This window comes from Neopsephotus bourkii, unplaced genomic scaffold (assembly GCF_033783945.1).
Source record: "Neopsephotus bourkii isolate Nb327-2 ecotype Australia unplaced genomic scaffold, CSIRO-AGI_Nbou_v1 NB_1638, whole genome shotgun sequence".
Lineage (NCBI taxonomy): Eukaryota > Metazoa > Chordata > Aves > Psittaciformes > Psittacidae > Neopsephotus > Neopsephotus bourkii.
In genome coordinates this window covers 8,402,226-8,415,809 of record NW_026902113.1, presented here as the reverse complement: position 1 = coordinate 8,415,809, position 13,584 = coordinate 8,402,226, and the positions used below count along the sequence as shown (strand labels likewise).

The following is a 13,584-nucleotide window of genomic DNA, read 5'->3' as shown; positions in this document are numbered from 1 at the left end:
GGCAGTCTGAGTGGTGAACAGGCGCTGGTGTGGGATGGAGCCCTGCAGGAGATGAAGGAAATGGTGGCTAGGGGATGGACTCTTTGGCTGTTGGGGCAGCAGTGAGGGACTGTAGCCCCATCCCTCTGCTGTGAGCAGTGCATGGAAGTACTCTGCTGTAAGCAGCGCAGTCCCTGTGTATGGAAGAACAACTGCAGCCACCCAAATGGTGCAGCTGCATCCAGATGTCTCTTCAGATCCAAAACTCTGAAGTTTTGGAGGTGTTAGCTGTGGATTGGAAGCAGGAACTGTGCAGGACAAGGTTTACTTCTGTCTTATTATGCAAGAGATGTGAATTCTGTCCTCTGTTTTTCCACTCCTGCTCCTCATCCTATATGCAACCCTAAAGCTGTGGCACTCAGAGTGACTACAAAACAGGAAGAATGTTTCTCCCTGCCATTTCTTTGGGAGGTTGCTTGTTTATTCCTCCTTTACATCATGCTTCCTTCAGTGTGGAGGTAGCTTGGTATCAAAGATACTTACACCAGGTTATTTTTTATGTGGAGTTTATGCAGCCCACAGGCACTTTATGAACGCCACATACTCACACAGTGAGGTCACTGGGGTTTGAACGTTTGACTACAATTCATTTTCAATTCTACCTTATACAGAACTGTACCCACCCAGCAAGTTGTTCCTTTGACAGTCAAGTGCTTGGTTCATTCTCAACAAGCATTTGCGATGCCATGCTGAGTCATTTGCACCACAGATTTTAAAGACTTTGCCTGAACCTTAAATACACCATGTTGACAGACACATCTGCACTGTTTCCATGTTTCATGCATCTTCTTTTCTGTATGGTTTTCCTGTAAAAGCCACTACATATTCCTGTAGAGCCACTAAAATCTCTGTGGCTTGCAGACATGTCTCAGTACAAAGCTTACAATGTGCTAAGTGGTCAGGCTCAAACGTGTTCTCCTCTCAGGACTGGCTGCTGTAGCTGGAAGCAAATCTATTTTAATTCCCTTACCCACTCATTTAGTAGGCTAGTCAGCAAATGAAGCCTGTGGAAATTGGCCCACCTGTACACTTTCCCAAATGTAGAAACTAAACATTTCTATCTTGTGTTCCCCCAATGCTGTAGTGATGACTTTGCAGTGTGCACACACAGGTGTCTATCACTTTACCCGAATCAATGTTTTGGGGATTTATTTCCCTATGTGATTCAGTCTGGAGATCCTGTCACTACGTTGGCTTCACCAGAAGGCAAGATTTGGAAGGGAGCAGGGGTGGTGTTTGGCCTTCTCGGTTGTTGGTCCTGCCAGAGGTGGCTTCCCAGGGAAGAGCTAATGAAGTGTAGCCTGGATCCGTGCCTCAGCACCTCTTAAGCTGCAGAGGCCTGAGTCACCAAAGCTCGTCTGTGACAGCCCATGCTTTTCCAGTCTCTACTTTATGCCACTGTCACGTTCAATATGTTACTTTTAAATACATCAGGAAATGATTAAGTACAAGTTTGTACTTAGCCTGTTTCGCATGGTCTTTACTTCCCTGAAGAGCCTCATGTCACTGTAAAAAATGAAAGCTTAAACTCTTTGGTTTGGACTGGCATGTGTCAGCCACTAAGGCTGCCTGAACAAAACACTGCTGAATTTGTTGCAAAAAAGACAAGTCAAGCTGTTTGACATTTCACCTAGTCTTTCACAAGCTCTTGGAGCAGCTGCTGTTTAAGTTGCCTTGCTGGCATTTGGCTTTCCAGTACACCAGACTTGTTACTTAAATACCTTATCTGCATGACTATAAGTGAATGATAAATTACAGTGAAGAGGTAACTCTGGTATAATTAAGGTTGAGTCACATTTTGTTTGCAGACTGTATTTTAAGCTCTTTAAGACCTGTCTGTTGACTCATTTATATTTGTGCCATGTGAAAACCAGTGGTCTCAACTAATCCACATCACGCAGTCTACTAGTTGCTGGCAGAGCTGAGCTGGGTTGTGCCATATAGGTCTCTGGATATTGAATGACAGTGCTCAACCGGGGGGGGCAGTTTATGGAGAACAGGAACAGTGTCCTTACAGTGAAGGAACTGTAAGGTGGTGACTGAATGTGGTCATGCTCAATACCCACAGGGAGCATGCAGCAGCCAGGAGCTGAGAATGAGCATCCTTGGTACCCTACCACAAGCTCCCAAGTGCTGTGGGCCTGAGCATGAGCACATCTGCTGGGAGCAAGCTGGTTTCAGCTCTCCAATGCTTCTCCTTGGATTTATTCTCCTCTGGTTCATCCACATGCAATTTGGAGCGTGGCTTAATCTGTATAACTGAAAATGTGCTAAACAGTGAAGGATAATTAGGTAAACTAAATAAGAGGAGAGCGTCTTAAACTGGGTTTACTCCTATGCGGCTTATAATTTGGAGCAAGGGCTCAGCACTTTGTTTCTACTGGGACAGAGCAGCAGGGCACTGTAACAGGCTCTCAGCAGCATCTCTGGCAGTAAACTGGGGTTTCATTTAGCCAGAGTGACACTGGATTTACACTGGTGAGCTGCTCTGCGCAAGTCAGGGTACATTTACAGGTCTCCACAGTTGCTCAAAAACAAACTTCCAGGAGCATCTGCCCAGAGCTAAACCAGAAACCACTGTGCAGTGCTGCAAACCCAAGCTGCAGAACTGATCACTGAAATGATGCAGAAGGGATCCCCCAAAGGATGCAAATATCTTCCTGTCTCAGCAAAACACTCTCTTCCAACTCACTGCAGCAAAGCTTTATGCTGTTCAGTACATCCTGTAAGCATTTGTTGCTGTATCCTCTATCAGGAAGAAGAAAAAACAAGGCAGTAGTGGCAGTAATCTGAATTCTGCATCAGGTTAAGTAGTGGACCAAGTAACTCTGCAGTGCTGAATAGAATTGGCCATTCCTGGACACCACAGAGTAAAAGAGGAGTTACTGTCATCCGTACAAAAGGGTCTGCAGGTGCTGGAAGGGGGAGCTCAGATGGACTCCTACTGCAGTTAGCTTGTGGCAAGCTACTCCCTTTCCTTACTGCATTTGTTCTCCTCAGCCTTTCCAGAGTGACTGATACTTGACTCTCCTGTAGCTCTCCTCTGACACCTCAGTAATACCCAGGTGTTGCTTACCCTGGGATCAGGATAATAGTACCCGAGAGAGTGGAACAGTACTTCTGGCCACGTAATTTGGTTTTTACATTGAGCATGGTGTTGAGCTGTTAGCACTGAAAATCCATCTCAATGATAGAAGATGCAATGTCCAAATTGAGCTGAGGCAGCTGCAGTTTCCTCTGATCCACCTGCGTTTCCCCTTTCTGGCATCCGGAGGCAGCTGTGCTGCTTGTGGTACCAGGATGCTGAGCGGGATGCGATGGGAGGCTGGAAGACCAGCTGCATGCTGGAGGAGACCAAGCACAGCAGTCTTGACTCTTCCTACTCCAAGATTAACCACAGCAGCCTCACCCTTACTCCATGTTCTAGGAAGTAATAGTTTGCAGAAGTACAGCTGCCTGAGGCAGTTCCACCCCATGCAAGCTGCAGTTTGTGACTGCTGCGAGGACATGACGGTGGCTGGGCTTGGGCAGAGACAATGAGGTTTTGCTCTGGAAGGGTGGAAATAGGGGGAAACCAGAGGACCTCCACCTGCAGAGACATTAAAGAGACGCAAAGGCCTATGAATTTTTATGTTTTGCTTTGTTAGCATAAAGTTCCACTTTCAACCTGTGGTTATCATCTGGCTTTTGAGGTTTGCCAGCGGATATTACAAAGATAGCCTGGAAAAAGTTGCTTGCTTTGCCAAATAAAAGGAAACCAGATTTTTTTTTAGACCTGTTACTTGATCTGGGGTGCTCTGAGTCAATTTTAGAAATTCCTCACATGCTTATACATTTCTTAAAAAGAGGTGAGGACATGCATACTTCTTTACTGTACACTAAAGGCTTGCTGTTCTAGTTCAATAGTGAACTGAACAGGAACAGCACTAGATCACTACCCGGCCATCCCCAAGTATCAGTCATGGGAAAACTAGTAGAAACAATCTCCTGGTTTTAGCAGGCTTGCATTTTTATGTGACTGATGAGATTATTTCTGCAAAGCAAATACATTTCCCTGCAAACTCCCATATGTCAGTCGGAAATATGTTAACTGATTTGGTTTTGGAAATGAGTTAGAGGAGAGGATGAAGGAAATCCTTGAGGCTGAAGAACAGATTTGATAGTCATGAGATCCGCTTGTCATTTCCAGTTCAGCCTTATGCTTCCTCTGTGACTTAACATGACTTTACTGCTTTGTGTCTGCTCCTTATCTGTGCACTGTGGATATTATGAAGATAAACTGGCTAATCATGGTAAAAAGCATTATGGTCTTGTTGATTATGATAAGCAGACTTTCAAGGATCAGGTTAAATGAAGCAAACCTGCATTAAAAATGCCTTAGAAAAAGTATGGATAAATTTTGTTTAGGTTTCTTATCTATATAGCCTGATCTTTTAATGTGGCTTTATAAGTATAATCTGTTAGAACACCACAATTGCTTTGGTGTCAACAAATCCCAAGAGTAGAATTATACAAATCTGTTTCCAATTTCTAAAACTTTCAAAATGACTGTGTGTTACCACGGTAGTTTGTGTTGTTAATGGGGATTGATTTTACCCTATTACAAGGCACAGTAATGTAATTTTATTTTATTACAATGTGTAGCATTTCCCACACAATTTCTAGGAGCTCATATTAGTACAGTGCAGTGGTATTCCTTTGGGATTCCCCCTTTGAAGCAGTGCTCTGCAAATGTTTAAACTGTAGGTCTGCCCAATTTTGGGTGAGGGGAAGAAAAGGCAGATTATCCTGCTATAATGTTTATAACGTGCAAGCAGCTAAAACGTATGTTGTATTACTTTGATTTCTTCTGCTTTGCTTGGTTGTACGGGTGTAAATGTGTATCTTCTTAAACAGGCTTTTTTTGTAGTTCTTTCACAGATCATTTTCTGTCCTGCAGACCACTGGTTGAATAGCACTGTGTATTCTAGGGACAGATAATCAGTGCATTTATTTTGGGTCTTCTCAAAGGCTAATTAAAAAGAAAAGATGCTAGTGGCAGAGGGGGCAGAGGCATGTAAAAAGAGAAAGAAATTAGTGCAATCTGATTTAATTCAAAAGCAATAGGTAAGTGAATTGGACTGCTTTCATACTTCTGGTTATTATTCTGACTGAATGAATGCTTTCTTCTACAGTAAAAGCAATGACTTCCAGGGTAACTATTGCTGTGATGGTATTGCTGGAAATTGTCAGCTTGTTGGATCAACAGGGAATCACCAGGCTCTCATAACACTGTAAGACCTTTCTGGAAAATCCAGAAAGCAAGCAACGAATGTATTTTCTCTGGGAGGCTGTATTGTCTTTGGAGTCCCCTAATCTCTGTGTCTGTCATAGCAGTTTGCAAACAAAAATATTGATCATGTCCATGAAACATAAACCAAGCTTTTGACCTCAGTCAGTAGCGATGATAAATGAGCTTCAAAATAAAGCTTCCCCACGGCTATTTAGCAACAAGAAAAGTGCAAAGGTTGCTTTCTACCATATAGCTGGGTGGAGACATATCTGGACTTTTACTCTGTTAAGTTAAGGTGATAAAATAATTTATAACCACTAGGTCATGATCACTTGTTCCTTTACATTTTTGGTTGCCTGTATGAACTGAAAAATCAATCCTAATATTACTTACTGAGTTCCTAGCATTTGGCAGTTACTGTGTCCTACTATTTAGCTCTTTAGTAGTCATCAATTATAATATTGGCATATAGCTGACATTGCTAGCATAAGAAGTTTGTACATATTTATACAGACCCCTAAATGTACACACACATCTGTACTCATGACCAAAATACAGAGATAATTATAGCACAAATACTGTGAAGCTTTTAAGCCTTGTCATTTGCAAAGAACATGACTGATTATCCATCACATCATTTTACTGAGAATTGTAGTAACTGCGTTCTGAAACTTCTCAGCCTGTGCAGGTTTTCCTTGTAATTTATTCTCAGCCAGAATTACCATCTGTTTAATTTCTCACACCTTTTTATAAATTGCATCTGGAAATTAATATTAATCTCTCATACAGACATTATCAGATTTTTATTATCACCTGTTTCTGGATTAGAGAAAGGCAGGTGTAGGGAGCAAGGCAGAATTTCAGCCAGGCAGCTCAAAATTACAGAGGTACCAAAACAAGAAGCATTGCAACTTATTGTGGAGCTGATGGCGGGGGAGAAAGGGTATAAAAAAGGCAGAAGGAACCAGAATGCCCTTTTCCCAGGAGACCAGCAAGGCTGGACGTCCTTGTCCAAGAGTCACCTGCTTGTGACTTCGCAGCAGCTTGCCAGGTAGGGGATGAACTTGCAGGAGATTTAAGTGTCCCCTTATACTGCCGTGCTTGTCTATATGTGTATGTTATGAAGCATTAATTGTCTCAGTACATTTAGAACATAAAAATAAAAATAAAAAAAATCCAAACAGGTAACGGTAGGGGTTGAAATGCAGATTAGTGGGCAGGAAGCCTCAGTAATATAAGCAGGCATCAACCCTTACCCTTTTATGGAGTGTTGATTTCATTTTCATTAGGGCATCCATTGTCATAAACACATTAAAAAATCACACAGTGATTGTTTTTCCTTTGCTGTTGTGGTGGCAGCAATATGTCAGTCCTCACAAGCATGACAACAGCAAGTTGACAACCAATAAGCTGTGTTGGGTCATACTTATAGTTCGGGTATTTTTGCTGCAGTGAAGAGCATGGTCAAGTATACGGTGTATCTCAAAGGCTAAGCTAAGCCTCCAAATGCTAAGCTAAGATTTCAGTAGTTAAACACCTGATGCGTATGTTGTTTGCCTTGGTAATAAGTAACAGGGAATGGCAGCAGCAGTCATGTGCCAGTAAATGCAACAGGGTTGTACCAGTGCCAGATCCTGTTGAGTGAGGTCATGATAAAGTCCTTGAAGCTGCTGTGCCAGGGTTGGGAAATCAGCCTGTACCTGGGCAAAGAAGGGATTTGTTCTGACTGGGCTCAGACTCCATGGTGTAGTTATCTACCTGGGAGCAGCCTAGGAAAGCTCCCGCCATAGGCTGGTTGATGTGGTCAGGGGGCCCTGGGTAGCACACCCTAAACCAACACACCTGAAAGTGGCACCTAAAGCTGAGCTGAGTTACCCAAAAATATTGGTCAAGTGCAATGAGGAGCAGGTATCCAAGACAGCTGCGCACAGCTGTAAAGAACCTTGTGGGGAAGCTGCACCTTGCTGGAGCAGGAGATGGGCACCAAGCAGGGCTCCCACAGTGTTGGGGAACATGGTTGTAAAGCCACCTACATCTGCCTGCAAAAATCTGCGGCTCAACTCAATTACCTGAACATGAGCTGCTGGAGGTGCCCTGGCTAGTTCCCCCTTGTCCCCAGGGGCTGCTTCTGGATGGCACTGGTCTTTGTAGGTCTGGTGTCATACTTGCATGGTGCATGGTACATGGAGATATTTTAGATCCCTTTGTACATTTGAAATGGCCCTGAGTGCCTGGGTTCAGGCAACAAAATTCCATCACAGATTTTTGCAGACAATGATGGCAGCTTTAACGCCTGGCTAGCATACAGACACCTCCATTGCAGACATCAAAATTTAGGTGTGGGAATCTGGAGCTGAATCCTGCCCTAACAGTGACATATTATATGGGAACAATAACAAATAAAAGTGTAGCCTGGATTGAAGTAAATGTTTATTTTAAATGGTTGGATTTGTAGATTTGCAGCTGTTGAAAATTAAAATACAGCATTTTAACTAACACTCTGTTGTAGGAATTTAGCTGTCCAGATAAAATTGATTCAACCTGAGGATGCAGCCTAAAAGACACGACTCATCTTGTTTGCTAGCATTGGTGATCCTGTGTGTGAATTCCAGAAAATCCGGTGTGGATATAGCTTAGACCTTTACTTCTCAGAAATCTTTAAATTCCTTGAGATTTCTGACCAACACTTACAATGCATGAGTCAGTGCATGACATTTTTAGTTTCATCCTATATGAAGTGCCATGTATATCTCTACTCTTGTCTGTAGATGTTACCAGTAATAAACCTGGTTTCATTTATACAGGATTAATCAAGAGAAGGTCATTTGAAATCAGTGGTGCTGCACCAGTATAAAACCAGTGACGGGTAGTACAAAATTGTTTCCTCAGAATTTTTTCACTGATGTCAAGATTCACACTTATGCTCAAGTGACTGCAATACTGGAGCCTGTGAGTTGTGTGCTTGATATTTTACTCCTACTAGTAAGTAGCCACTTGATCAGGTCCTGCCAGAGTAGGTCACTTAGTGGAATGTGAGATTATCAACCTGGTTTCCTCTGATTTTTGCTAAGAGAGGATTATATTTTCTGGTTTATTAGTATTCTTCAATGCAGTCTGTGGACCTAAGCCTAAAAGTATATGTCCTTCAGTATTATTTATTGCACAGCAGAGATTAATCCAGCTGTCATGTAAATGACTACAGTAGGCGGAGTTCTGCAGAAGGAAAGCAGTCCTCTCTTTGCAAATGTTATTGCTCAAGATAAGGGTGTAAAAAGCAGATTAGGAGATGACATGTGACGTGTCCTTTCCTCAGTCTAAAAGTACAGGATCATGAGATGAACTTTGCCTGACTGGTTATGTAGAGAGCATGCTCACATTTGTAGCTCTTATGGACAAGACTTTGCACAACGAAAGCATAAAATGACTCTCATGAGCTCCTTTCTCAGTCACTGCATATGTGGAGACCCTTTACCTGTGTCCGATTCTGAGGTAAGCACCTTATTTAACCTGTGGTTTTGCTGCTCTGACCTCAGAGGGGCTGTGTTTAAGGGACAGCTTTGATGAAGCTTCCAGCCAGGAAGTCTCTTTTTCTACTGAATTGCTTACACTACTAAAATCGGTCCTGAGCTAAAATCTGCAGAGAAGCTGAAGCATGTCTGAGTGAAAAGTGTGACACCATAGAAATTGGAATTTACACAAGTGCTCTATTTAGAACAGATTTCATGCTGTAAGTGAAATAAGTGAATGTAGAGCAATATATGACATTGCCCATTTTTCATACCTTAATTGCAGTAATCATCTGTTAAAATGCTGCCTGTTTAATAACTACCTACTAGCTAAAGTGCTTTCAGACAGTGAAATTTATCTTCATCTGTCTTTCAAACAAAAAGTGAAATCTGAAATCTGCCCACTGTATCATATGAGCTTCTAAAAGGGGTCATCAGAATTGTACTTGCCTGGTTGAGAATGGTAGGTGGAGAAGAAGGTGACAGAACTTAAGTCCTGTTTCATAGGCATCACTGTTAAAGGCAGATTCTGGGATGCATATTTTCTTTCAATATGAAAAACCTGAAATGCCTTTGTCTCGTTTGAAATAAATGAACAAAGTATAGCCAGAAACAAAACTATGCCTCTCTGTTTTGAAATACTTATTAGCTTTGAACATCATCAAAAATGTACTTGGGTAGTCTGAAGATACCCTAATAAAGAAGTAGGCTGGCTTTTTTTTTTAAACCAACCAACCAACCGAACAAAATCCCAACAGAAAACCAAGCTCAGAATTAGTTCATAATTTGTATGGGACTTGGGGCAGGGTTCACTTGCTCAGCAATGCTTTGGAGTTTGTCATTCATTCCATCAGGCATTCGTGCAAGCTGACACCCAACCCAGAAACACCCTTCTTCCTTTCTCAGTTTCTTTTCTGTTTTTTTATAGAGGGGTGAGGGAAAGCCAAGGAAATACTGAGAACTGGAAATTTAAAGAAAATGTGTATAAAAACTTTTATGTGCAGTATGTTGTTCTCAAAAACTGCAGAGGTTTTGCTATGAAGGTTTACAGCCAAATGCATTGAAAACCTTAAAAATGTTCCCTGTATCAAGTATTTCAGTTGAGGCTATTTTATTTCCAAACCTGTTAGACCAGTGCAATTATGACACCTGTGGGCACTAACCTATGTGAGCCAGATGTGCTGTTAAATAGGAACAACATGATCATTTTCCAAGCTTCCTTTCTAAAAACATAGTTTTTTTCCTGTATTGGTGTTAATGTATCTGTGGTCCCAGTCCGTATGAGTAACCTGCCACAGCATACAGAAAATGAGCTGTCCCTTTCCAAGCAGATGAGCTCGCTCGGCCAATTGGCAGATAGCTGCGCAATCTCTGTGTCTGACCCAAGTGAGTGTGGGAGTGCACGGTAGGAGGGAGCACGACTGCCTGTTTGGTATCAGCTTACAGCAGTTGCACTGCAGCCGTACTGTTTGTTTTCATCACTGAATAGAGGTTAAGCAGAGGAGTATCACAAAATAGTTTGGATTGGAAGGAACCTTAAAGCTCATCCAGTTCCAACCCCCTGACATGGGCAGGGACACCTTCCACTAGATCAGGTTGCTCTAAACCCTGTCCAACCTGGCCTTGAACACTGCTAGGGATGGGGTTGCCACAGCTTTTCTGGGGAAATCTAGTGCCTCATCACCTTCATAGTGAGGAATTGTTTATAATATCTGATGTAAATCTACCCTCTTTCAGTTTAAAATTGTTGCCCCATGTCCTGTCACTACAGGTGCTGGTAAAAAGTCCAGAAACAAAGCATGCTGGTTGAATTATTTTTATTGGTGTTACGTGTAACATCATAGTTGTGCGCTGGAACAAGTCCTTTAACACCAGAGCTGTCTTTCCAAGACACGTTTGTGAATTCAGGGTTTATGTTAGGGCCTGTACATGCTGCTGAGGTAACAGGTGAGTTTTTAGTCCTACTAGTCATGTTTGCCTAAGAGGTGCTGATGGTTAACTTAACCTTACTCAGCAGAAGCATCACGATGTCTTCCTTTTGGAAAGTTACTCTCTTTCTGAATTGTCAGCTGCATTTGTGGTGTTCAAGGTAACTGTTTCTTTTTAGAAATGTTAAGTTGATCTGCCATATGAGAAAATCACAAATGACTAACTGTCAATGATTAGCTTATTTGACTTGTTCACATTTAAAAAGGTTGTTTCTGATGAACACTGGAAGAGGTCCTCATCCCAGGATGAAGAGAAGGCAGACACACAAAAGGTCACACCCAGGAGATGGGGCTCTGGAAAAAGATCTCGGCCCAGGCCTCTCTCAGACTATGGCCAAATGTCGATCAGAAGTTTCTCTATACCAGAAGATACAGTTGCAGTGGAGTCTCAGATGACAGACTGTACAGATGGAGAAAATCAGCCAGGACTGGCTCCCGCTGGGTCTGCAATCCAAAGCAATACAGTAGGCTACCACAGAGGGAGAAAAAGAAGACCCATCTCCGTCATAGGTGGGGTCAATTTCTATGGAAGCGGTCCAGCAGAAGAGATAGAAGGTCTGCTGACACAAGTAAGATAAGAGATGTGCTCTCTGCAAACTGCAGAAGACCCTTTCACTTCCTTGTCTCTATCTTCAGCCTAGAAAATAGAACGGATGCTTCCTCTCTTCCTTCCCTTTTGTCAAGCTGACATCATGTACTTACTGCTTTCCTGGTCACTAATTACTTTGTCTTGTTGTTAAACAACAAACCAGCATGGAATAAAACTGATACTGACTTTGGGATAATTTTTTCTGCATTGTTAATTAACCTTATTTCTTTCTTGGAATGGTCATTCTGTCTCATAGTGGTATATAAGAGCTTGTTTGTATATAATACAGCTGTGTATTTAGTCTCCTTACAGGATGTAGGGCACAAGGAATGGAAGAGTATAAACTGATACGATAATAACACACTGTTTATTGATCATTTCAGATTCTCCAAAATAAGGCCTGCTCAAAACCTGTGGCCTTAGGTGTTGTGTTCAAAAGCTTGGTAGTGGCATAGCAAGGATACTTAAACTAATAAGGACATTGCTTAAGAAAATTGGTGATAAAAGATAAATTAATGATAAAGAATCTTAAGAAAACTGGCAATACGAGTAATGTCTGTTTATGTACTACTAAATTGACCTGATGGAACAAATGGAAGCCTGTAAGAAAATAGCATGTGATTGATTTAGCACTTGAGCAGTTCCTATATACTAACCTGCCATCTCTTTTGGCTTAGGTGAGAGAGTGATTTTTCCCCCACCCCAGATCTTTGAAAACTCATGGGAATATTTGAAAAGTGTAATGCTAATTCCTTCTTTCTTGTGTTTTGTTTTGGTCTGACAGCTTAGGTGAGAGAAAAACATTTTCAAACAATATGAAATCACTGGTTTTATAACAGTGTCGAGACATAGTTCATTAAAGAACCATCCCTGATGTTTCTGATTACTTAATAAAAGGCCTATGAACAGTATCAACTGAAAGATAAGACCTAAAGATGAGGTTCTCTGCCATTCATGTGCTGAAGTCTGCCTGCTTAATGTTGAATGTTTATGCGAGGTCATTCAGCCTGGGTAATGTGGAGTTGTTCAGGGTTGATATAAAATTAAACTCAATTTACAAATAAAGCAGGGATAGGTCCTCTGATCATAATTAAGCAAATGAATCTAAAGAAAATGTCTTCTAGATAAAGTTACAAGTAAACTTAATATTACCTCTTTTTAATGAGGCTCTTGAGAAATTACTAGCAGAGGATCATTCAGACAATTATTTTTGTCTTGTAAAATTATGTTTATTTTACTTAAAAGCAATACATTTATTTTAAGTCAGCAGATGTCCCAGGAAATGAACACAACTTCCAGCCATAGTGTTTCTGGTTGCTCTTTCACCTTGGGTTTCCCTTGAGATATGTGTTTACAGCACCAGCAGGCATTGCACAGGCTGTTCTCAAAGCAGTTAGATCCCAGAGCATTTGGTTACAGAGTATTTTCATCTTGTAATGAAAATTATAGAGCACGTCTGATCACAACAGAAGTCTAAGGAGTTTTAATACAACAGAAACCAGTAATGTAATAAAATATTTTCTGTGATGCTGGTAGATATGGTATGCAGTGTTTAAGCAATGTCACTTCAAAGTAGGGGACTTGGCTGCCCCTGTAATTAACTGGACTATCTGAAGAAACCTTACTTCATACTTGAGTTTTCCTCTGTTGAAGTTCCTGGTAGCTTTACTAATACTGGCTTTTCCTGTGTTCTCTGTAGCCCGTAACACGGCCACCCGTTCCAGCGCACCAGGTACCCCCTTACAAAGCTGTTTCAGCAAGGTTCCGGCCGCTCACCTTTTCACAAAGTACCCCAATTGGCCTGGATAGGGTTGGGCGGAGGCGGCAGATGAGAACATCTAATGGTAAGATGGGCAAGCCTTTTTAACTTTCTAGATCTCAACTTCATGCTCATTGGTCAGGAAGTGCATTGGAGTGTGGAACACAAAAGGGTGCAAACCAAATCGGTGACAAAGTAGCACCCAGCTAAGTTTTGCGAGTTTCTCATTAGAAGCTGCTATGTTAATGTAAAACTCGTTTTTCACACCTGTTTGACATTACTGTGGTTTATTCTTCAGTACCACTTATATGCTCATATTTTCCACTCTCTATTCACATACTTGCCTGAACATAATAGAATATAAAGGAAGGAAGTTCTAATATGCTTGAGTTCATACCCACAGTCAAACCACACATGTATTTCTAATTTCT

At 41.7% G+C, this 13,584-nt stretch overlaps 1 protein-coding gene across 7 annotated transcripts in view; it reads left to right on the top strand.

Annotated features, from left to right (window-relative positions):
- Positions 1–13,584, top strand: part of SPATA13 (spermatogenesis associated 13) — a 155,214-nt gene that overhangs the window by 108,763 nt on the left and 32,867 nt on the right. For 5 of the 7 annotated variants that reach the window (XM_061374418.1, XM_061374421.1, XM_061374420.1 and 2 more), the window contains exons 3-4: positions 11,012–11,374; positions 13,094–13,238. In XM_061374418.1, coding sequence (XP_061230402.1) covers positions 11,012–11,374; positions 13,094–13,238 — 508 coding nt within the window. Of the gene's footprint in view, positions 1–7,955; positions 8,801–11,011; positions 11,375–13,093; positions 13,239–13,584 lie in introns of those variants that run through there. The other 2 variants (XM_061374424.1, XM_061374423.1) reach the window with 2 other exon arrangements.